General features: G+C 38.2%; 1 protein-coding gene across 4 annotated transcripts in view; it reads left to right on the top strand.

Moving 5' to 3' along the window:
* MLLT3 (MLLT3 super elongation complex subunit) overlaps nt 1-25,603 on the top strand; it is a 251,615-nt gene that overhangs the window by 176,422 nt on the left and 49,590 nt on the right. For all 4 annotated transcript variants that reach the window (XM_036856559.1, XM_036856557.1, XM_036856558.1 and 1 more), the window contains exon 5: nt 9,775-10,479. In XM_036856559.1, coding sequence (XP_036712454.1) covers nt 9,775-10,479 — 705 coding nt within the window. The remainder of the gene's footprint in view (nt 1-9,774; nt 10,480-25,603) is intronic.

The following is a 25,603-nucleotide window of genomic DNA, read 5'->3' on the forward strand; positions in this document are numbered from 1 at the left end:
CGTTGCAGAGCACAGGCTCCAGACGCGCAGGCTCAGTAATTGTGGCTCACGGGCTTAGTTGCTCCACGGCATGTGGGATCTTCCCAGACCAGGGCTCGAACCCGTGTCCCCTGCATTGGCAGGCAGATTCTTAACCACTGCGCCACCAGGGAAGCCTGGACCATTTTAAATGAGATTGGATTCTGAAGTAAAAGTATTTTTTAGTACATAGAGCATAGCTGAAACTAGTCATTTGAGAAAGGAAGACTTTTAAAATTTATCTACTTGGAATATTATTTTGTAAAATATTGAATATTCTTGCCAAATGATACTTTACAGTTAAATTTCATATTTACATGCAGATACAGTACTTGAAGATATTTTTAATATTGAGGAAGACTTTTATTTTTTAAATGAAAGCTTCTTTATTTATTTACTTTTGGCTGTGTTGGGTCTTCGTTTCTGTGTGAGGGCTTTCTCTAGTTGCGGCAAGCGGGGGCCACTCTTCATCGCGGTGCGCGGGCCTCTCACTATCGTGGCCTCTCGTTGCGGAGCACAGGCTCCAGACGCGCAGGCTCAGTAGTTGTGGTGCACGGGCCTAGTTGCCCCGCGGCATGTGGGATCTTCCCAGACCAGGGCTCGAACCCGTGTCCCCTGCATTGGCAGGCAGATTCTTAACCACTGCGTCACCAGGGAAGCCCGAGGAAGACTTTTATTAAGTTCACTCAATGCTTTTGAACAGAAGGGTAGGGAAATGAAAATTTAACTGCTTTTAATTCTGTTCACTTTAGAACTGAAAGAAATTTTTTCAGTTGTTTCCATTTCTCAATTGTGAATATGATTTATAAATTTTATCTTCTTCATCTTTTAATGATCTTAGTACAATGAATAAAATTCAAAATGCAACCTAAGTATCCTAAGCTAAATTTGTAGCTTAGAGCTTGATTGTAGTTTGCTTAAAAAAAAAAAGAAAGAAGGAAAAGATAACATTGAAACCACATCAGAAGGAAAATGGAATTTTTTTAAAAAACACAGCAAGATAGCAGTCACATAGTTGAATAGCTTCTCTTTTTACTTTTCTAACACAAAATTTATTTCACAAAATCTCTGAAGTGCAAATGGGTACATGAAAGAGGAGAGATGTAAAAGTACTTTTGGGAGGTTGAAGAAATTTATCTTCTGTCAAAATAGTGCATTTACATGGTTTAAAGAATTAACTAGCAAAGGATGGTATTAGAAAAACCCAAAAATCCTATATTGTATTCTTTGCCAATCCTTTTTCCACTTCCTAGAAGGAAGCACTTTAACTTTCTCTCTTTCTTTTTTCTTTTTAAGTTCTAGGGTTACTGCCCAAAGCTTCCAAACTATATGCTTATGCTTCTATTTCTGCATGAGAATTTTAACCTATTTGCTCCATCTCCTTTTCCTCCCAATATAATACCATTGTTAATTCTTACCTTGGATAAGACTTTCTAGATGTTGAGCTTAGAACTTTATCTCTTGTTTCACTGACCATGGACAGTGTTTCTTGATTCTAAACTTTGTAGGCTCAGGTTATACTAGAGTTTCTTTCCCTTCTCTGTTCATGTTTCTACCTTCCATGTTTGTCATCCATACATGTACTTTTGCATTGTCACAGTTGATAACATTGTGTTATGTAATACAAGTCTTAAGTTTTCTGTGCTTGTCTGTAGTAGTAGTAATAATAGTGGTAGTAATTGAAAGCACTTACATAGTTCAGGCTTTGTGCCAAGCACATTGCATGTTTTATATATATTATTTTATAATACATACATATATATACACACAGGTACTTTACATATATTAAACTTACTTAATCATCAAGTCGACCTTGATGGTATAGGTAATATTATGGTCTCCAGTTTACTGACAAGGAAATTTAAGTCACTTAGTAAGTGGTAGAGCTGAGTAGGTTAAAATGTAAAAATTGAAAATCAGTAAATGTTGTTTACAGCTATGACTGTAAAAGTTACCACTGTTAAGATGTATACTGTTATCATATCTTCTTTCTTATATAGCCATTTATTTTGTGGTTTTAAAAATTATTGTTTTTCTTAATCGCTTCCTTGTTTTTGTGCTAAAATTCCAAAATTTCCTCTCTTTCCAAATAACTCCTATGGAGGCCCTTATAGGATCCCTCCAGTTTTCTTATTCAATGACCTCCCCCAACCCACCCTTTTTGGAGGTGAGCATTTATTTTATGCAAACACTACAAATTTTTATCATTTCAAATTATATAATGGGGAAGATTTTTACATTGATTTTGAAAACATTGAATAATGAGAGAAATGTGTCTTATAGTTTTGTAATACTCTTTAAGATAATTAAAGATAACGTGTTCTGCAGGAATATTATAGGAAAGGTTGATTTTCTAATATCAAATAAGCCTCTGGACACAACTGTTTTAATGTCTGTCAAGTTTGAAATATTTATTTGGTAACAAAAGAATCGAAGTTTAAGCCACTGGAAAAGTATACAGGAAGAGCCTCTGATTTCAAAATTAGTTATTTGCTACCTGCACAAAAGTAATATGTTGTACCCCCTCTACTGGAACTAAATAGAACTTCCTTATATAGTTATGCTTAGATGGCAGGCAGGTTCAGTGTTGTTCTTTTAAGGCCACTGAGTTCCTCTCCCTTTCTTCCCATCCTTCTTTCATTTACAGCTCAGGCTGTATTGGCAAGATTAACAGTTGGTTTTGAAACCAACTGCCCTTCTGAGAGTCAATAGAAGCGTAGTGGTTGAGAGTATGGGCATTGAAACCAGACTACTGGAACTTGAATCTCAGCGGGGGTATATTGTAGCGTTCTCTCAACTTCCTGGTGGAGTATCACCTTCAAGAATAGTACAACATTATTAAAAAATCAAAACAAGTAAAACATTCCAGAGCATTGAGTCCTATAATGGCAGACTTTTCTTTTTCCTTCTTGTATGTGTAAATATTTCATGTTCTTTTAATGTACAGGCTATTTAGATTGTTATTGAATGAAAGACCCTTGTTACTATTCTCAAATGCCATTTCATTTCCATTTGTGCAGTGTTCTTTCAATCCCCTATCCATTGACTGATAAACGTTAAATTTGGGGCCTTGTTGCCTCTATTTAGCTTTGATGTTTAAGTTTTGATTCTTTTTTAAAATTAGTTCTATTATTTGTTATTGAAATGTTTTCTGCTTCACCATCTTATTGTGTTATAAATTCATTTTTAATAAAACATTTATTGTATGAGTCATATTGTGCTAAAAGCCTATAAAAATCATCAGCAGTCCACTTTGCTCCGCCCCTTCCCTGAACTCTCTCTCTCAACCATTTTGAACTGTTTGGTGGTATCTTCTGGTATTTGCCTACCTATTTTGAAATATTTATAAATTGCTATCCCCTTCTTAATTTTATTCCTTTTATGGTAGATCATGATTTTACGTGTAAGAAATCTTAAATTCAAGAAACTTGACCTCTCTTAGTTGGTTTTAAAAAGTAGATTATAGATCTCCTTTAAACCAGAATTAACTTGTTAAATTTCTCTTTAGAGTTTGATTCCTAAGTATACATTTAAGGCCATTATTTTAGAGCAGAAATGTTGGTGAAATTTGTTTCATTTACTTTCTTCATTATATTTGGTATTATATTTGTGGATCTTTTTCTAGTTTCTCAGAGTGGGTGCAAAGTGTATTTTTATGCCTGGTATTTTTATGCCTCTCCTTTCCTCGTCTCCTTTTAAGAATAATAAATGCAATAAAGACAATATATTTTATTTTGAGCATATGTTTTCTTATGCCCCTAGATTTTTTTATATGAAATGGTCTTATCATTATTTTCTTTTGACTGATTTCTTTTGTCTTTATTTTTCTAATTTTATTAGAGTGTGATCAACCAATACAATCTATTCAGATATTTTTAAAAGATTATTTTAAGTTCATTTTATGATACCTCATGATTGATTTTTGTCAGTGTTCCATGGGCACATATAAAATTGTAAGCTTTATTCAAGAGATTGAAAGTTTTCTATATAATTATTAAATCAAGTGTGTGGATTGTATTAATCAGTTTCACTATATATTCGTTTAACTTTATTAGATCTGTCTATTTCTGACAAAGCTGTACTAAGTTCTTATTTCATTGAAATATTTTTCAAGTTTTTCTTGCATATTCAATACTCTTTGCTTTATGTAACTTAGCTTTTACATTGTTTATGCTGTTTGGTCATCTTAACCTTGAATTTCACATTGTGTGATATTAGTATAACACTCATGCTTTCCTTTGGGGGCATTTAGCTGATATTTCTTGGCTCTTCCCTTTATTTTAAACTTTTCTCAGTCATTCAGTTTTAAGCATTTTTTATAAACAGTCTGTATATGACCTTTGTCTTTTTAACTCATCTGGCAGCCTGTCTTTCAGTGGGAGAATTCAGCTTTCTTTTAAATTCTAATGAGTGATGCCTGATTTTGTTACTTTTTATCTTGTTCCTTATTTTTATTTGTGACTTTTTACATTTTTTTTAAAATTTGGCGTGTATTTTCAAGTTGATATTCGTTTCCCAGTTTCCCCTTCTTTATGTTCTGTACTTTTCCATTTCATTATTGGCCACGTTCCTTTTCAATTGCTCATAGATCCAATTTCCCCCCCCTGTTTTAACATGAATAATGATACCAACATTTTCCTTCACCTTCAAACACTAATCCTCTCCTTTAATGTTCCTAAATTTCTTTGGAGATAATTTAATTTTTAGGTCCAGATTTTTGTTAGACGTTTGTGTCAAAAATTCATATTGAGCACTTACGTTACATATTCCATACAGTTTATTATCCATTTAGATTTAGTTCTGTGTAGAAGGCAAAGTAATTGCACTCCTGTTTCTTCTTACATGAAAGGTTTCATTTCTGATTCAGTTATTGTTCCATTAGAATCCCTTCTTAAGTCCTTTCCTTAGATGGAGCGGTAGCTAATGTGATCTTTGAATCCTTAAATTTTGGAAAACACTACTTTCCCACTGAAGGATGTTTGGCTTGTACTGCTTTTTTCCTAGCAATCTAGATGTTACTGTTCTTTCTTTTTAATTCCAATGTTACAAATGAGAAGTCCAATGTTAATTTGATTCTGTCTTTGTATTAAGTAATCTTTCTGGTAGCTTGTAAGGTTTTCTTTTTATCCTTAAAGTTTAGGAATTTTAGTGTGATGTTCTTGAACATGTGCCTTTCCCTTCATTAGTCCTGCCTGGATCTTGGAGAGCCCTGTAAGTTTGCAATTCAATCTCTTCTTTAGTTCATGGAAATTTTCTTTCATATTACTTTAATATATTTTCCTTTTCCCCCTTCTGGAGACTCCTTGGGAACTTTTCCTATAGTTGGTATGTTAGTTAGGTTGCCTTAATCTGTTCTTCAAGTCCTTTCTCTTTTTCCTTTATGATTTTCATCTCTTTGTATTTTGTTTATGCTTTGAGATTTCTTCCAGTTGGTCCTTCATTCACTCTAATTCATCAGTTAGACCCCATCTTCTCTTTTAATTTATCTACTGAATTATTCACCTTAAAGAGTTTACTTCTTTAAATTTTCATCTAGTTAATTTTCTGAAATTATGTAGAAATTATTTTTTGCTCTCTACTTGACTCTCCTTATGTAGTCATACTATTTTTGGCCTCAGTATTTTGTCTCTATCCTTCAGGAGATCTGTTAGGTCTGCTCTCTCCCACTGTCTCCTGTCATTAGGTATGTTGTTTATATGTGCATTGGGGTTCAGGTTGAGCTGTTAGGGGACCTTAGTTTGTTTTAATCCTATAAGGGATGGAAGGTCCAGGCATCTCAGCCTGCACTATAGCAGCAGGCATGTTGTATATTTCATGTGTACTTGGCGGACCTTGTCCCTTCCTTCTGGTCTTCTTGCATTCCTAGCTTCAGGTGTAGAGGGGACTCTCTCTCCTCTTGAGTGCCCCCTGAGCACTTTTGGGGCCAGGAAGACTGGCCACACTTGTGCAGTTATGTATGTGTAGAACTCTTCTGGGTCTTGCTTGATATCCAGAGCAGAGCAAGCCCTACACCTGTTCTCTCTCAAGATGCTTATAATCTCAAGGTCACATTCTTCAGGCCCCACTCACTACCTGTTGGCCCCTGGAGCTGACTGGTTCAAGAGAAGTAAATGGGTTAGATTTGGGATTGGAGTGGGAGAAGGTAAGTCAAATTCAAGGTTCTTTTTCTCCCCAGAATCCTGAATTTTTATACTTTAGTCATAGCCCCAGTTGGGATTTCATCCCTCTGTGCCATTTATCATGTGTTTAATGGCATTACAGAAGAAATTTCGATTTGGAAAGCCATATTTGACTGTCATGGTTTTCCCCACCCCTTCCTATGTATAACGTCTTGGACTATACTACAGTTTCTAGGAAGTGTCCTTTAAAGATGTGTTTTGGACAAATAAACTCTTTTTGGAGAGTTTATTGGTTTTAGATACATAAAACTCTTCTGGGAGAGTTTATTTGTCCATTTCAAATTTTATTAAACAACATATGAATGATCTGAATATCTTACACAACACAGAAGTCAGTTAGGGTAGGACAGAGACCAAAAATAAGAGGATAGGAAGATGAAGAAATAGGAGCTGGAGAACGAATCACCTTTGAGTTATCAGTGGTGCTAAGAAGAAGACATGGTGATAACATGGAAATTGAAAGTCATATATAATCAGAAAACCTTATTCTGGCCAATAGTTGCAACCTGTTCTTTTCTTAAGCCACTTACTGGACTTGCTGACAAGTAGTATTAGAAGAGATTATAAATTAAAGGGACCCATTCTGTTCCAGAAAATTAAAACAAGGAAGCATTCAGTAGAATCTCAATGGATGAAAGAAAATACTGTACCCTATATTCACAGGTTGTAAAGTTAGTACAAATATATGTATATTTATGTTTAAACAGTCATTGGCCTTAAATATTTGAGATTTGAATTATGTACACATGCTCTCCCTATATCGATATTCAGTTTGTCCTAATCAGCCTTAGGCAAAGAGAATTTGAATTATACAACATGTGTAAACTTTATGTTGAATGGTAGTTAGTCTGTGCTGCTTAGTGGCACTTAATATTGAGGTTAATAGTTCCGTAAAAAATTTTAAAAGCCAGTGACTTGATCCTCAGTTTGTATGGGATAGGTAGGCTGAGAATCAGTGAAAGCTTTTATTCTGTGTCAGTAACAATTTAATTCCTGACATATCTAAGCCTCTGTTTTACATTTATTACATGTATGACTATGGAGGCAGGTGATGTACGTTTGAACTTTGCCATTTATCACAGGCCCAGGCCAAAAAAAATGTAGCCCTCTAGAATAGAAACTGTTCTCTCAGTTTTTGTTATTTTCTAAATTGTTGTCTTGGGTGTTTTTATGGAATATGTTTCCCTTGTTAACTCTGAGTTGCTTTAGCTTAAAGAATGCTTTTTGGTAAAGTGGAAGGAACAAGAATAATTGGGTCACTTGCTTATACCAAGATTTGTTGGGTGGGTGAAAAGGTGACAGTAGGCATTTAATACCTAGACCAACATGGGGAGTAAAGTTATAAAATTTCTTGCATTTTGTACTTAACATCATATGTATGTAATTAAGATGAGAACTTGAACTTTCTATGACACAAGAATCTGTGTCATATACCACTATGTGCTTTGCCTTAAGAATTCAGTTTGTCCTACAAAAGGATTTTAAAAATAAATCATGGAAGGACCCGTATAGAAGTCCTTTTTGGTGTGTGTGCTGAAATGTTATATTTTTAAATGCTTAATGCTAGAAAATATGTTGGTAGCTTAAATTTGTGTATTTATAAAAATGTGTATAATACTCCATGAAGGTTGAATATTAAACAGCAGTATTTGGGTGTTCTAGAGCCATAATTAGAATACCGTTTGCAAATTGGCAAAATTCAGTGGGTCAACAAACCAATTAAAAAAAAACTCAAGTATATTAGATTTTAAACTGTTCTCCCTTAATTTAGTTTGCCCATAATACTTTATTTTAATTATTCATAGTATTGCTTAACATGCCAGGAAACGTCTTGTAATAGAATTTATAAAATAATGTCCTTTCAGTAATATGAATATGTACTATCTTTAGCATTCTGCTTTTAAATCTCAGATTAAGGTGTTTTGTAAGGAATTATCTAGTTTAATGGACAAAAACATGTCTTAGTAACTTTATCAATTTTAGAATTTTGAAACCAAATGCTCTCTTGGGAAAAATAAATGGAATAATTGGTATATGTCATTTTGTTGTTGAACAAATAAGACAAAAATTTTTGTAATAAGAAAAAATACATATTCCCACTAACATAGAACAATAATTTTTCATTTTGGGTATGGCTTTATGATGTTAATCTATATATATTTGTGTTTGTTTTTTTGCATAGACCCAGTTAGTAGATTGTTCATTTTCATGAAAAGCATGGCCCTTGCCTACTGTCTTTCCTGTGTCCTGCTAGATATTTAAGGAATACAGTATTGGTTTACATATCATTGGACTTAAGTGGGTAAGTTAGAGGTGAAACATAACAGGCCTGAAGATGTAAATTTTAGTTGAAAATCTGGACATTTAATTGTCTTTGGTTCCATTAGGAGGTGGAAGTAAACAAGAAAGAGCTCTTCTTTTAGTATTGGTGTGGATTTTTGCATGTCCAGGATCTACTTCCGTTTCTTATTCTTACTATGTGAATGATAGAGGTTCAGAAACATGGTAAGTATGGACTTAGATTGTGTTCCTAGATAGAAAGCTTATTTATAGGCTATATATTCTGAGGCATTTATATGAGTGAAAAAAATCGGGACACATTTAAAATGGAATAGGCAGCGATTAACTCTTTCGTCATGATTACACAACCTGATTGCCAAAGACTTTTCAGTCCATTTGATGACCATTAGGTGAAATCTTTGTTCTTTTAGACTTTTCCTTTCTTTTTTCTTTACTTTTGTTGTTGTCATTGTTGTTGTTGCTAGTGGATGGGAGATGTATTCCCTAACTGAAGTTCAGTCAGAAAAAAAAAACTGCTTTTTATCTAAAATTGAGAATTATTTTATTTCTTTTTTCGGTCTTGTGATTCTTTATATTAAAAAGTCATTTAAAATTTAATATTATCTGGCCTCACTATGTGACCCTGGCCTGTTTTTCTACCTCCTTCTCAATCTTTGCTGTCGTTGGATGCTGCTCCCTAAATATAAGCTGTGCTTTGATCCCTCATTGTTTTAGTTCATTCTAGTTCCTGGTCTCCATGGGACTAGAATGAGCTAGTACCTTTTCATTCTTGCCTTTCTAGTAATTACCTGCTTCTCCTGAGGACCTCGTTGAGGTGTTAATTCTCCATAAATCTCTGAATTATTCTTCTCTGCCTCCCCCAACAGAATTAATTTCTTCTCTTCCTCTTATTGTGATAGGTGGCTCCTACAATAACCATGAATCATAGATGTGTCATAGTTACTAAGAGTAGGAGCCATGTGTTATCCCGCTTTGTCTCTCCTAGGACAAGTGTGTAGTGAACATTTGTTGACTTGAAAGGGTTAGAACTCCATGCTTGTCCTGATTAAGAAAACAGCTTGCCTCGTTCAGCTCCTCCATCACGGTAGCCCACACTCACTGTTGCTTGCACACCCTGCTCCCACCCGTTCTCTTGAGGTTGTCGGGTTTTGTTCCAATGCATTTGGGAGCGATCAACGAAGGATCCTTTTGAGGAGCTGTAGTGCGAGGAGACTGGCTTTTAGTCTTCATGGACGTCCCGTTTTGAGAGTCTGCTTTTCTCCCCGCCTTTCCGCAGGACCCCAACAGGAGTACCCACCCCAGCAGCAGCAGCAGCAGCAGCAGTTGTAGCAGCAGCAGCAGCAGCAGTAGCAGCAGCAGCAGCAGCAGCAGCAGTAGCAGCAGCAGCAGCAGCAGCAGCAGCAGTAGCAGCAGTAGCAGCAGCAGCAGTTTTTCCAAGCCTCACAAGTTAACGAAGGAGCACAAGGAAAAACCTTCTAAAGACTCCAGAGAACATAAAAGTGCCTTCAAAGAACCTTCCAGGGATCACAACAAATCTTCCAAAGAATCCTCTAAGAAACCCAAAGAAAATAAACCACTGAAAGAAGAAAAAATCGTTCCTAAGATGGCCTTCAAGGAACCGAAACCCATGTCGAAAGAGCCAAAACCAGATAGTAACTTACTCACGATCACCAGTGGACAGCAAGAGAAGAAGCCTCCTAGTAAAAGACCCCCCGTTTCAGATTCCGAAGAACTCTCAGCCAAAAAAAGGAAAAAGAGTAGCTCGGAGGCTTTATTTAAAAGTTTTTCTAACGCGCCACCGCTGATACTCACTTGTTCTGCTGATAAAAAACAGATAAAAGATAAATCTCATGGCAAGATGGGAAAGGTCAAAATTGAAAGTGAGACGTCAGAGAAGAAGAAATCAACTTTACCGCCATTTGATGATATCGTGGATCCCAATGATTCCGACGTGGAGGAGAATATGTCCTCTAAATCTGATGTGAGTAGTCTGGCTGGTTTTCCTCCTTTCCTTTATTAGTTTTCCAATTTTATTTCTGATAGCTTCAGCATAAAGACAGAGGAAGGAGAATGACAGTTGCGCCAGAAAATGGTAGCATGGAAGGAGACATGGCCTAGAAATGAATTTCCTTAACTAATGGAAAGAAGGAAATGAAATCATTAAGGAATCTGCAGACTTGTAGGCTATGATTTAAGTTGTTAAAGGAAAGATATGTCCCGGAGTATAATAATGGGTCATTTGAATAGCAGCAGAAAAATCTAGATGCTCATCAGAGCTTAGTTACTATGCTTTCCAGTGACTGCTGGTTTAGGAAAGTGAGAAGAATGCAGTGAAAGTAGAATACACCAGAAAATAAATTTTAAAAAGACACAGAAAATATTAGGGTATAGCTACAATGTTGATCTTTTTTTTTTTAAACAATTTTCATGCACTTTATTTTCTATTTTTATTTTTTTAAATTTTATTTATTATTTATTTTGTTTATTTTTGGCTGTGTTGGGTCTTTGTTTCTGTGCGAGGGCTTTCTCTAGTTGCGGCAAGCGGGGGCCACTCTTCATCGCGGTGCGCGGACCTCTCACTATCGCGGCCTGTCTTGTCGCAGAGCACAGGCTCCAGACGCGCAGGCTCAGCAGTTGTGGCTCACGGGCCCAGTTGCTCCGTGGCATCGGCAAGCAGATTCTCAACCACTGCGCCACCAGGGAAGCCCCAGTGTTGATCTTTTTGATCAGTGTAATGAAGTAATTTGTTTACATAGATTGAAAACTGGTGGTAGTATTTTTTAATACTTTTGTCAAGGCAAAATTGATATAACAATATACTGTGTATTTAAAATGTGTGATTTGATACATTTTGATGTTTATATGTGTCATGAAACCAGGTAGTGGTATTTTGAAAATGAAATATTTAATTTTTTCCCCTATTGTATAACCACTGATTTGGAAGGGGCAGGGTATATATCTTCATTACAAGGTTTGCTAATGGGTAGGATTATCTTTTGTGGGTTCCTAAAAGAACATTTGGCCATCTGATAATCCCTCAAAATATTATTCGATGTTGAGATTTAAACTTTTTTTTTGGCCTGCATTGGGTCTTCGTTGCCGTGCGCGGGCTTTCTATAGTTGCAACGAGCGGGGGCTACTCTTCATTGCAGTGTGCGGGCTTCTCATTGTGGTGGCTTCTCTTGGTGCGGAGCACAGGCTCTAGGCGCATGGGCTTCAGTAGTTGTGGCACACGGGCTCTAGAGCTCAGGCTCGGTAGTTGTGGCGCACGGGTTTAGTTGCTCCGCGACATGTGGGATCTTCCCGGACCGGGGCTCAAACCCATGTCCCCTGCATTGGCAGGCGGATTCTTAACCACTATGCCACCAGGGAAATCCCGAGATTTAAACTTATAATTACTATTTCTCAGAGTTGGAAGGGAATTTCAGGTTACCTATTCTAACCTCCTACCAAAGTAAGAAATCCTACACTTCCAGTGACAGAACTGTTAGTAATTCAAGTATTCCATTCTATTTCTGGAGAATGAACATTATTTACAATGACGTTATCTCCTCCTCACTTCCCTTTTTTCTCTAGCTTTGGCCTTCTACTCTTACTTATCAGTCACGATCGGTCCCAGTAATCTCTTTTATTTCAGTTGTCAGTATTTCTAGACAACAGTCAAGGAAGATGTCTGGCTAAAAATTGCTGGCCATTTTAGAATACTTCTCTTTCTTTCCCATAGGGAGGCTCCACAAAAGTTCCTAATTCAAATGCTGGCAAAGGCTAGGAGGCCTTAACAGATTCTCTCTTCTCCATTTGCCCCATTCTGGGTAGAAAGGCAGCCAGGATTAGGACATGGCATCAGTACCGATCCCTAGTCATCCAGAGACCACCTCTACTCTCTATAGCTAATCTCAAAATTTTAAATCAGATTAGAGGCAGAGTAGCATATAAAATACTGGAGATGGAGTAATTCGTTCCAGTGTTTGGTATAGGCCTTAGAGTGATAGTTTGTGAAATGGAGACGAAAGCCTAATGGGTTTGTCCTAATATCTCAAGCATTTATTTTTTCTTCTTTGCTTTGTACCCCTCCTCTTAATTCACAACTTGCTCTTAATCTAGATGTTCCTTGGAACTTTTTTCGTATGTTTGACTTTTTATTTCAGATCACTCTGAAATGTTCATTGATGCTATTGGGGTGTGACTAGTCTATCAAGATTGTCAAGTTTAGCAACTTTGTTTCTCCATATTCTGCCGTATTGCAGTTCTTCTAGAACAGAGGTTTTCAAATTGTGGTTTGTGATTTACTAGTGAGCCATGAAATCAATTTAGCATGTCATCACCAGTGTTAAAAAAGAAAATCAGAATACATTGCAACTAGTATGGGTAAGTAATGGTTTGTGAAAATTTTATTTCAGAAGCTGTGTGTATTTCTTACAGTAGGTCATCATCAAAATTTTGAAAGACACCTTTCTTGAATGTTTGCTGATTTGTGAGAAGACCAAATAGCATTCATAAAGCACTATTGAATGCACTTTCTACAGGAAATTATCACAGGTGATCTTCCTCTTTAGCTAATTCTGTATTTTTGTTTGCCTCTTGCTCCCTCCCTTTTATATATGATTTATAAGATATGACTTTTCCTAAACATCATGTTCAACTTGATAGGTTTATCCAAAGCAATACCTTGCAAAATCTTCTGGAATGAAGAGTGAGAATTGTAATTCCATACAGTAGATAGCAAATTTTCAAGATGATTCATGACGTGTCAGAGCCACCTATCCAGTGACCATAACAGGAGTTTTTGTAATGTGGTTTGCATATCATTACTGAGAAAGCCTCTAAAGTCTTTTGGGTATTATTTGGGTATAAAACCCAACAACTGTACTTTCCTTATTAGTTTTCTGGGAGTAATGCTTTTATTGTTGCTGCTTTGGTTTAATCTTCTAAATATAGGTGGTAGAACAGAAGAGAATTGACAGAAGTGGTTCCAAGTAATCCAGCGCCCAAAAGACTTTCTGTGAACGAAGGAAGATAGAGGAGGGCTGAAATTCCCTTTCTCCAGTGGTAAAGGTAGCCTGTGTTTGGCCTTTCTCCTACTTGGTGTCCCTACTGTGGTTAAGACCAAAGGAGCAGGAAGCAACTGTAATGGAGAGAACTAAGCACCCCATAGTCTCCCTTGGCAAGGAACTGATTGGATAGCTTGGGACAGGCCCACCTTCAGGGGGCACCATTCACATTGTCCTGGTGGTGAGTGTGTCTGCATCTGAGTAAGTAGGATCAGATGACCTGATCTGTTGAAGGACCTTTACAGCTTCATTATTTGAATATGAGCCAGATTTATGTTCATTCGTGGAGGGCGGGGTAGAGGGTAATTTTAGACCTAGCAGGCAGAGATCATGGACTTTGGAAACAGAAGAAGGACACAAAAAGAAATTGGACGAGTGTGAAGAATTGGGAAGGACCAGGGAAAAAAGGTTATTCACTTGGTATGTCTGTAAAGAAAATATCTTGCCTTGGTACAGGTTAGTTACGATTAAAAGGAAGAACTTTTTAAAGAAACTTTTCCATAATTAAGTTAGATTCAGGTTTTATATAAAAATAAAATTCAGTGCTATTAAGATGGATTGGGAAGCTGAGATTGTTGATTCGTATGGTTCTTCTCAGTTACGATGTTTGTATACTTTGTATGTGAGTAGAGAAAAAAGAAGTGGGGTATCCATGGTTTATATACCTGCATGATTTTTGAGGAATCACTTATTTGTTGATGAGTATGTAGGTAGGTAGGTAGTAAAGTAATCAAATAATTAGGAGTATGCACTCTGGTGTCAGACAAGCTGTGTTTTGAATCGCAGCTCCACCATTGATCTTAGTTAAACGATTTGACCTTCTATATTTCTTAGTTTATTTTTTTGTGAAATAGAGATCATAATAGCCTTTACTTTGTAGGATTATTGTGAAAATAGTCAATCCGGGTAAATCACTTAACATACTAATCAAAAAAATGTTACGAGGGACTTCCCTGGTGGCGCAGTGGTTAAGAGTCTGCCTGCCAATGCAGGGGACACAGGTTCGAGCCCTGGTCCGGGAAGATCCCATATGCCTCAGAGCAACTAAGCCTGTGCACCGCAACTACTGAGCCTGTGCTCTAGAGCCCACGAGCCACAACTGCTGAGCCCGCGCGCCACAACTACTGAAGCCCGTGGGGTCTAGGGCCCATGCTCTGCAACAAGAGAAGCCACCGCAATGAGAAGCCCGTGCACCGCAAAGAAGAGTAGCCCCTGCTCACCACACTAGAGAAAGCACGCGGGCAGCAACAAAGACCCAATGCAGACAAAAATAAATTAAAACAAAAAATGTTATGAGCCATTTGTTACATGATTTGGCTTCTGGCAGTCTTTATAACCTATAGCTTTGAAAGAGTTTTTTTTTTAGAGATTTACTTATTATTTTATTTATTTATATTTATTTTTGGCTGCATCAGCTCTTAGCTGCAGCACACAGGATCTTCATTGAGGCGTGCAGGATCTTTCCTTATGGCGCTCAGTCTCTTCGTTGCAGCACTCGGGCTTCTCTCTAGTTGTGGTGTGCAGGTTTTCTCTCTCTAGTTGTGGCACACAGGCTCCAGGGTGCATGGGCTCTGTAGTTGTGGTGCACGGGGTCCAGAGCGCATGGGCTCTGTAGTTTGCAGCACATACAGGCTCTAGTTGAGGCGTGTGGGCTCAATAGGTGTGGCGCTTGGGCTTAGTTGCCCAGTGGCATGTGGGATCTTAGTTCCCTGACCAGGGATCGAACCCGTGTCCCCTGCATTGTAAGGTGGATTCTTTACCACTGGACCACCAGGGAAGTCCCTGAAAGAAATTTTTTGATATTCAAAAATACAGCAGAATTCTAGTGTCCTTTTTCAAGAGTGGGTTAAATGTTTTAAAAAAGAAAAAGTACTTGGAATATATGTCACATTCCTCTGAATTTTGTCTTGAGGAGGTATATGACCTTGATATTGATGTGCATGTGTAACATGGAAAAATACAGGACAGAGCATCTCAGTTTTATTTATTTATTTATTTATCTATCTATCTATTTTTAACTTTTTAAAAAATTATTTATTTATTTATTTATGCCTGTGTTGGGTCTTCGTTGCTATGTGTGGGCTTTTCTCTAGTTGTGGCGAGCGGGGGCTACTCTTCATTGCGGTGCACGGGCTTCTCATTGTGGTGTCTTCTCTTGTTGCAGAGCACGGGCTCTAGGCACGTGGGCTTCAGTAGTTGTGGCACGCAGGCTCAGTTGTTGTGGCTTACGGGCTCTAGAGCGCAGGCTCAGTAGTTGTGGCGCATGGGCTTAGTTGCTCTGCACCATGTGGGATCTTCCTGGACCAGGGCTCAAACCCCTGTCCCCCGCATTGGCAGGTGGATTTTTAACCATTGAGCCACCAGGGAAGTCCCAGCATCTCAGTTTAAATCAATAGTTAAGCCAAAGTTTCCCAAGATCTTTTAGCTTTTTAATTAAATGAGATAAAGGGCAAGGACTTACCTAGTACTGCATTGGTAGGCACTTGGTAGATTTTTTTTTATTGCTGTTACTATTAAATCATTTTTTAGGATGTCTTCTTTTATCTTTGGATTAATATTAATATGACTGAAAGAGTAATTTTTAAATAGGATTTGAAATTCCTGAGATGTTTCTCATTTTATAAAGAACTCTAATATTGTCACATGAAAGTCCATCAGTAATTTTCCTTTACAGAAGAATTCGGGAGGAGGCAGCGGGGAGGGCGGCGAGGGAGGCGGAAGGACTGTTTTATAGTGGGTGAGCGTTTAGCAAAGACTGAAAACATGATAAGGGCCTGTTTTTGTTATGTATGTCAATGTTAGCATTAAGAATATTTTGCATTCAAGAACTTAGGTAATTCCATTAGAGTAAAGCTGTTCTTGGTTGAGGAATTCATCTTTTTGTGGCCACAGTGGTCACTTATGGCAAGTGACTGTTCTTACTCGTCACTGGCGCTAACTAGCAGCTAGAAAGGGTGGGGCTCTGAGTGTATCTGGGTGAACTAAAAGTTTGTAATTGTGTTTTGCATTAACGTGTTTAAACTTTAATCGAGAATTAAAAAAAACAAACATCCTTTACCCTTCCTGTAATTCCCTAGTTTTTGTTTTTCATGTAACTCTGCTTCTAAAGAGAAGTTTATTGAGTTGATCTTGTTTTGTGATATGAGGAAGTTTAGTATTCATAGCAGAGAAGGGGGAAAAACAGTAAAAGAAAATTGAAATAACCATTTATGATCAGATTTGGTTATGGTAGTAATTTCCTTATCGTTGCCTTCACTTTTTTTTCACCTTGCTTTGTAGACATTTAATTGTAATTTAAAAGTGCAGAAGTTAAAAGTTTTAATTGTCTTTCCTTGTAAATGGTCAGACTACATTTGGTAAAATGTTACCCTCTTCAACCTGAAGTGTGAGAAATGAAATTGTAATCGTGTCTTGATAGTTTGGCTTACCAAAGTGTTTTCCTGGATAAAATCTTGAGAGAGAAAGATGAAATCTCATCAAATGGAGTGGGTTTTCCCAAGGGTGGGTGGTGGTTCAGATACAGGGTAAAGACTGCAAACCACCTTAGCAGAAGTTTCTTTGGAAAAGAAAAAAAGGAAGGAGAAGGAAAAAGAAACTTCCCTCCTTTTGTGGTGCCTCATTTCCTCCAGCCCCACCCTGTGCCTTGCCGTGCTTACCCTGTCTAGAGCTGGCAGTAAATGTCCTGCTGTTGAAGCACTGTCCTCAGGTTTTTATGTGATGGAAGGTTGTCACAGTCAGAGAAGAAGGTCCTTATTGTGCTTTCAAAGTGGTTTTTTAATGACTTGTAATTCCAGCACATGCAAGAGTTGTAAAGTCTGTAAGTATGGTGAGTGAGCAGCTAGAGAGGCCCTTCATTAAAGGGCTGCCCTGACCCTCTGGAGGGGGCGGGGGGTTGGTGGCTCTCGTTCTGGACTCCTGTTCTCTGCATTTTATAACTGGAAGTAAACATACCTGAAGGGGTGCAATTCTCCTCTGGTAGATGCAGCCCATTGTGGAACATTCATTAGCGTAATTGGCAGAAAGTTACCTTTGTTGGATACATGGAGATATTTCACCTGACCTGTTCCTAATGCTTGGTTGTTTGTTGTCTGTGCTAGATGTGATCAGATGGAGGAGGGTGCAGCCCTAGTCAATCAACTGATCATTTATTCAGCCACATTCCTCACTTGTCCCAAAAAAGATTTGAAGCAATTAAAAGGGAGATTTTTTTAAAAACTACATTAGAGGCTCTTTCTCTTCCTTGTTTGGGTGCCATACTAAGCCCAAATGGTTTTTCAGTTTTTAAGTTAAATAATTCCTTAGAAGCCCTTAGGTAGCTGAGGGTCATGAACAGACAGGGGGCCCTATCATTGAAGAGTTGGTTGTCATCAATAATTGCCAACACTCGGCATTTTCACTTGCTTGTATTGAATTTTATCTCTCTCCCAGTAAATTCCACGAGCCTCCTTCAAGGAAGCTGCATTGCCTATTCAGTGCATTCTTGTTTCTTACTCTAAGGCCCATGATCTTTATGTAATTGTCCTATCTGTCATCTTTAGACACAAAGTCAAAGATGTGACTCAACATGGTCTTTGCATGACTCGCTTTACCATGTCGTTGGGATGCCTGATATTTGTAGCTAAACTTTCCTTCGGTGCTTTCTATGTGCTAGTCACCCTTCTAAATACTTCACTTGTTTTAACTCATTTAACTCTTAAAACAATCTGTGAAATAGACTCTTATTAGCCCCATTTTATAGATGAGGAAACTGAGGCTCAAAGGTTAAGAAACTTGGGGGTGAAGCAAATCTTATTTTCCCAGGAATTCCCAATATTATAATTGCAGAGATGTGCTTCATGAAATTGGCATCACTGCTATGAAAGTCTTATTTGTTTGTTTTTTGGCCACACTGAGCAGCATGTGGGATCTTAGTTCCATGACCAGGGATCGAACCCGTGCCCCCTGCAGTGGAAGCGTGGAGTCTTATTAACCACTGGACTGCCAGGGAAGTCCCTTTTTTGTTTTGTTTTGATGAAAGCTTTTGATATCGTATTTCTTGTTCCATTTTTGAATTCTGTTTCTTTGACATGTCTATTGGTTTGGGCTGTACCAACAGCCTTCAGGAGGTGACAGGTTGTCCTCATAGGTGGATTTGGCATACATATTCAGAACTGAGGGACGTGCTGTGAAACATCCAGGAACCTCTCACTTCTTATATATATTTGCTTAAAATAAGACAGACCCTCATAGTTCTGAATTTTAACATTATTATAAGGTATCATCAGCACTATCTCCCTGCTCTCAGAATTTTCCCCACTTGCTTTTGTGTGAGAATTTATGTTTAACAGAGCTGAGCTGTAATATCAAGCTTTCCCAGAAGGTGCCACCAAATAACAAATGCTGTCCTCCAGTTTGAAGATTCCTTCTTATTGAATCTTCTAGTTCCATTTTGTAATTTCATTTTATAAATGTCTCTAAGGTATTCAAAATAACGGGTGTGCTTTCTTTGAATTAGGAGGTAAGATAATGCAATGGATTAGTAGAGGGTGGTTTTCTTTTGGTGTCTATGTAATTATTTAACCAAGTTTGAGAAATTGTTCTCAGTGGGTAACAATTTATGACTGTAAACTTTCAAGGCAGTGTCAAGGTCCACAAAGAAAAATTACCCCTAAGAGGCTTCTTTAGGTCACGAGAGGTGACTGCACAGTGAGATGTTCCCAGATAAAGTCAAAGATCCTTCCACTAGGCGAAAGAAAATGGAAAAGCATTTACTAAAGTGTGTGGAGATAAGCAGACTTTTGCCTTTGAATTCTGAATACATAGGGGATGGGGATGTGTGAGGACTGGGATAGGGAGAAATTTTCAGAGTCGGTGACACAGAGAAAAGAAAATTTCCTTGCCTTACTTGGTCATGGGAAGAAAATGTATTTATGGGGTCCTCAGATGTTACTTAAGTAAATAAGGTAATTACTAGAGTGCCCTGGTTTGGGACCTCGGTGTTTAGAATCACAGTACTGTTTTTTTGAAAACTAAATTGTTGACCCTTGCTTTATTTTCTGACCCTTCTATTTTTGCTTTAAATGTGATAAAACTGTCATGTCACTTTGAGTAAGTACAAACATTTCCTTCTAAACATGTTTAATTGTTTTTAATATTTTTTAATTACTTCAGTCTTGTTTAATAACATTTGAAAATGTTTATGTACTCCTATATGTAAACCCTGTATTAGGTAGTACAGACGGTACAAAATTAGAATTTAGGCTCAGCTTTGAAGGAAGGGAAGCATGAATTAGTGGAGATGAGAGGTAGGTGGGTAGGAGAAGTCATTCCTGATTGGAGGAAACAACTTGAGAAAAAAAAAATCACAACTGATGACAAATGTAGACAAGTCTGTGTTGTCCTTACTGAAAATGAAGAGAACTCTTATACACGAATCCCTGCAAGTTAATTTATCAAACTGGATAAATTCCAGTTTGGAATTCCTTGTCAGGAATGAAGGAAACCTTATTGAACTGTACTTCATGTGAGGTGTGTCCTGGACACTTTCACTCTGTAACCTCTTATTTCATCCATACATTGTGTGAGATAGCTTTTTTCCTCATCTTACAGATATGAAAGCAGCAGAGCTAGAATTTGAATCCAGGTCTGACCCATGCCAAAGCCCATGCTTTTTCGTACAGTACCATGGATTAAACCTTGTTGAGAGAGAAATCGCATCAAATTAAAACCACTGTGGGACTGATTAAACCTCTTCAAGAAAAAAATCGAATTAGCAGCATTAACTCTCCGACCTTCTGCCTACCTCTGATCCTCTGATAACGTTACCATAGTTCAGTGAAAGGGGGAGAATAAGAAATAAGATGTAGTAGCCACAGTACTTGGGTTCTTGGCTATGAATAATGGGTGCAGGGAGACCTGGCTTTGATTTCCACAGTCCTGATCAACTCATGCTTTATATAATTTTCTAAGCAGCAGAATTGCAGAAAGTTTTGAGAGGTGGTGGTACCTTAGAGCCTATCCAGGGGGCACTTATTTACCAGTTTATTGACTTACTACGTTTTTCATACGCCTTATACCAGAGACTAGGACACGGCCAGTGTGACTGTGAGAGCTCCCATCTACTACATTGCATTATCTTAAGGTTGTACTCATGGAGGATATAAAGAAGGAACATAGGGCTCCCTTGTCCTGGAACATAGCCATCCCTGGCTAATAAATTATCTTCTCTTCCTGGGCCCAGGAGAGGTGGTCCAGGAGGCATGGCCCTAGAGCATACACTTGGAATCAAAAGACGAGACAGGATCAGCTTACTAGTAGTTAACTGTAAAATGTGGATTTTAACGATAATGATGAGATTATTGATGCAAACTGCCACTCAGGTATTAATTCACGCAGAAGTATTAATTATGTCATAGACAAAGACTTAACCTTTTTACTTGGTAATTTATGAATTGTATTCTATGACGATCCGGTGTTGGCAGGTGTTCTTGTAAAGATTAAGAGGCAAGGCTACAGTCTAGGAATTTAGTGATTTATAATCCACGGCCACAGTGTAGTTTTTACTCCAGCACATGTTTTTAAAATGTCATTTTCCACTCGGCCTAACCTTAGATTGTATTAGGAATCAAAGCAAAGTCTTGCTGGAAGTACACCCTGGTTTAAAATGTTTAGTATCTGACAAATTCTACTCGAGGTGACCTGACACATTTTCAGGATTATAAAGTGTTCACTCTACTTTCAAGTTTCCTCCTCTTTCTCGTTATTTTCCAGGATTGTTTTAATTAAAGGTGAACATCAGACTTGTTGTTGATCTTGTGATGGGTTATTTTAAAGTACTAGGTTATCCAATAATCTTAGGTGAGAGTCATGCCTTACTCTTGCTTACCAAGCCTGCCTTCATGGTCCAGCCACTTTCAGAGACATGCAACAAGTCCCCTCCCTACTTTTAAAGATAAGCCATGCACAGTCCTCCTTGGGTTGTGTAATAAAACCAGTGAGTCTCATAGATCCCTCCCCCAAAACTAAGGTTTGAAGGAAAGAGGTGGTGTGTCCCATGTTGCCCATCTTTATTTCCTCATCATATTAATAGGTCTGTTGTCTCTCTTTTCTCTTTAGAAAACCTTCCACAGCTTAATATGTGCTCTTCTAAAGATTTAAGACCCAATTTGGAAACCATGAACATCTATTTTTAATACAGCATTTACTTCACAATTTAGAAAATTATAGGATTTTTAAAAGCAGGAAGACTTCAGAAATTTCCTTTAACAACTTGTATTTTGCAGAGCAGAACCTGAGGCCAAGTTTCATAACCTGCCCAAGATCATTGCCCCCAAAAAACCTGCCCCTGCTCTCATTGTTCCCCAAAAAGGCCCTAGGAGGCAGGTCCCTAGTTGATGTGCCATTGTCATTTCCAGTTGGAACAGTTTATAATCCTTCTTACGTCCTGTCCTCCCTTCCCCAAACTCTCCTCCACTTGAACAATGTTGAACTGCTTCCTGATGAGTGGTTTATGCCCATTAGGCATAAGACCTCTTGGCCCTGCATCTCACTCTGTGTCCCCTTGTTGAATGAATGGACCTTACATTTCACATCCTCAGCAGAATCCCCCTGAAAAGCCTCATGCCATGTCTCAGTGAGGGTAGGGTGTTAATCTCAGGGGATATTACAGAGATTAATTGGTGAAAAATTTGATAGACTTGTTCCCTGGTCATCCTTGATTGTCTTTGGGAAAATACCGACCAGAATAATCATGGCTTGGTATATTTCAGGAGAAAAATAAATCACTAGACAAAACAGAAAATGACACATTTACATGTCTGGCAAATCAAAGATCTTAATATTGTTTAATAATAAAAACATGGAAAGAGCTTTAAAAACCTCCAGTATGAATGAAGTCTTTACTTGGACAAGCGGATGTTCTTAACAGATGGAACTTGACTCCTGCTCTCTCCTGCGCTCCAGTGTCTTCAGGATCTGCCTCTGTGTGCTGTGTTCCTCTTAGTCTCTCTACGAGGGAGAGGAATCCCGCTGAGGCAAACTGAGGCATCCCGCGTACCAAACAGCCAGCCTCTCACCCTGCCTCCAACTCTCCAATTAGCCCTGATGCTCTTTGGGCTATAATCCCTTCACTTCCTTTCCTTCACTGACAGACATCTCAAAAGCTTACTTCTCAACCCATTGTGGTCTGGCTTTTCCTCTTGGAAACTATCCTTAAAACTACCACTGGGAAAAGGTCACCAGTGCTTTCCGATTCTTATGTAGAAAACATCTTCTAAGCATTGGATTTTTACCTTTCCAGCATCTTTGACTTGCTTTTCTGTTCTATTCCTTGGCCCTGTTATACCTACCCTGATCCCTCTAACCATTCTCTGTGAGTCTCCTTTGTCAGCTGATCTTCCTCTACCAACCTTAAGTTGCCATTGCCAGTTTCTTTCTTTTCTATTATATAATCTTTCCCTGGATAATCGCTGCTTACCTGTCTCCTGTCTCTTTCCTTTCTCAGACCCTTCTCTATATAACTATCTATAACACAGACAAATTCTGGAAGGAAATATGCAAAAGGATGTAAAACAACTGGTTAAAATGGTATTATGGGTCATTTTCAAAATATCTTTCTTTTTTTAAAAAAGTTTTTAATTAATTAATTATTTATTTTTGGCTGTGTTGGGTCTTCGTTTCTGTGCGAGGGCTTTCTCTAGTTGCGGCAAGTGGGGGCCACTCTTCATCGCGATGCGCGGGCCTTACACTATCGCGGCCTCTCTTGTTGCGGAGCACAGGCTCCAGACGCGCAGGCTCAGTAGTTGTGGCTCACGGGCTTAGTTGCTCCGCGGCATGTGGGATCTTCCCAGACCAGGGCTCGAACCCGTGTCCCCTGCATTGGCAGGCAGACTCTCAACCACTGCGCCACCAAGGAAGCCCCCCCAAAATATCTTTAATACTGCTGTTTTTAAACAACATCTCCTTGTTTCAAAATCTCAGATCCTATGTGGGCTAAACACTAAATTCTCTCTTTTCTTTTTGTAATCTTTTATTATGGAGAATTTCAAATATACACAAAATATGCAGAATAGTATCATGAGCCTCCCATTCATTCATCACTCAGCTTCAACAATTATTAACTGATGACCATTCTTGTTTCAACTGTGCCATCTACCCTTCCCCCAGTATAATTTTTAATAAAATCCTAGATGTCATATTAATTCATTCACAGATATTTCAATGTGAATCTCTAAAAAATAAGAACTTTTTAAAAACAGAACTAAAATATCACTATCACATCTGAACAAATTAATAATTCTTTTTTTTTTTAATTAATCAATTAATTTATTTATTTTTGGCTGCGTTGGGTCTTCGTTGCTGTGCACGGGGTTTTCTCTAGTTGCGGCGAGCAAGGGCTACTCTTTGTTGTGGTGCGTGGGCTTCTCATTGCGGTGACTTCTCTTGTTGTGGAGCGCAGCCTCTAGGTGCACGGGCTTCAGTAGCTGTGGCATGCGGGCTCAGTAGTTGTGGCTTGTGGGCTGTAGAGCGCAGGCTCAGTAGTTGTGGCGCACGGGCTTAATTGCTCTGCAGCATGTGGGATCTTCCCGGACCAGGGCTCGAACTCATGTCCCCTGCATTGGCAGGCGGATTCTTAACCACTGCGCCACCAGGGAAGTCCAAATTAATAATTCTTAATATCATCAAATATCTAGTCACTGAGCAAATTTCCAGTAGAAGCAAAACGTCATAAATTTTCTTTGTGTTCTTACGGTTTGTTTGAATGAGGATCCAGAAAAGGTCCACGTCTTGCAATTTGTAAAAATGTCTTTTAAGTCCTTTTTAATCTGTAGGTCCTCTCTTATCTCTTTTTTCATGTAAACGTTCAAGAAAAAAAAAAAAAAAACTAGGTTGTTTGCCTTATAGAATTTCTCAGTTTGGACTTTGCTGATAGTATCTTTGTGGTGTATTTTCTGTAAATTAGGGGTGTAGCCAGATTTAGGTTAGGTTTTGTTTTGGGGGCAAGACTATTTCATGGATGGAGTTGTTAGCTTTCATCGGGAGGCCTGTAACGTGAGGTTATCTCTTGTTTTGTGACGTTAGCGCCCATTGATGCTCAGGGTCTAGATGCATTAATTCATTAGGGGTTGTCAGCTGGTGGTATTTTTATTCTACCATTCTTTCTTCATTTATCAGCCAGAACTCACCTATCTAGAGAAACTCTCCCTTTTCTACCCTTTGTTTAACCAACAGTTAGTTTGTCTAGGAAAAGTAAAACCTTTCCCTTTTTTTAAAAAAACAGTTTTCAAAAGAATGGGTTTGGTTCCCTGGCATCCTTTAACAATAGCTAGTTTTTTTCAAGCATTGCTTTTAAGACTTCTTCAATCTGTCCTTTCCGCCCTCATCTTTCTTTGCCCTCCCTTATACTTTAGTGATCCTAAAATATTAGCAATCTTTGGTTCCCTGATCATTCCATGCTATTTTACGTCCTAGTGAAATACCCTTGGTCCTTTATGACCTGGTTAACATTCACCTTTTCTTTGAAGCTTTTCTAAATAATCTGCCGCACTTAAATGAATCCCTCCCTCCTTTGTGCTCCCTCCATTAACAGTTTATATTTTGATTATAGTTGTTATTCTCTCATATTAAAGTGTTTTTCTCCTGATCAGTAGGGTATTTTGAGGGCAGATACAGACTCTTAACTATCTGATTTCTCAGCTCTTTGCACTGTGCCTGGTACTTAATTGGTGCTCAACAAATATTGAGTTAAATAGTGTAAAGATTTATTTATACTTATGTATTATGTATTTATAATTGAGTTCTCTTAACTGACATATATTTATAGGTGTCTTAACTATAAGTACATCCAAATGATCTGGAAATGTAATAGTTGGCCCCTCCCCTTCAAGAGGGTAGAGTAGACAGGCCACAAAGAATGGGAGAGCTCCCTGTATAAAAAAGACAAATCTTGGCCCTCTTAGAACACACAGTTCAGGGGATAACCCACCGTTATATGAATAAGTTCATACAGTAGAATCCTGGGATAACCTGGAGGCCAAGGTAAGCAAGTTGTATAAATAGGATTGCACTTTACCGGTC

The sequence above is a fragment of the Balaenoptera musculus genome, chromosome 6 (genome assembly GCF_009873245.2).
Source record: "Balaenoptera musculus isolate JJ_BM4_2016_0621 chromosome 6, mBalMus1.pri.v3, whole genome shotgun sequence".
Lineage (NCBI taxonomy): Eukaryota > Metazoa > Chordata > Mammalia > Artiodactyla > Balaenopteridae > Balaenoptera > Balaenoptera musculus.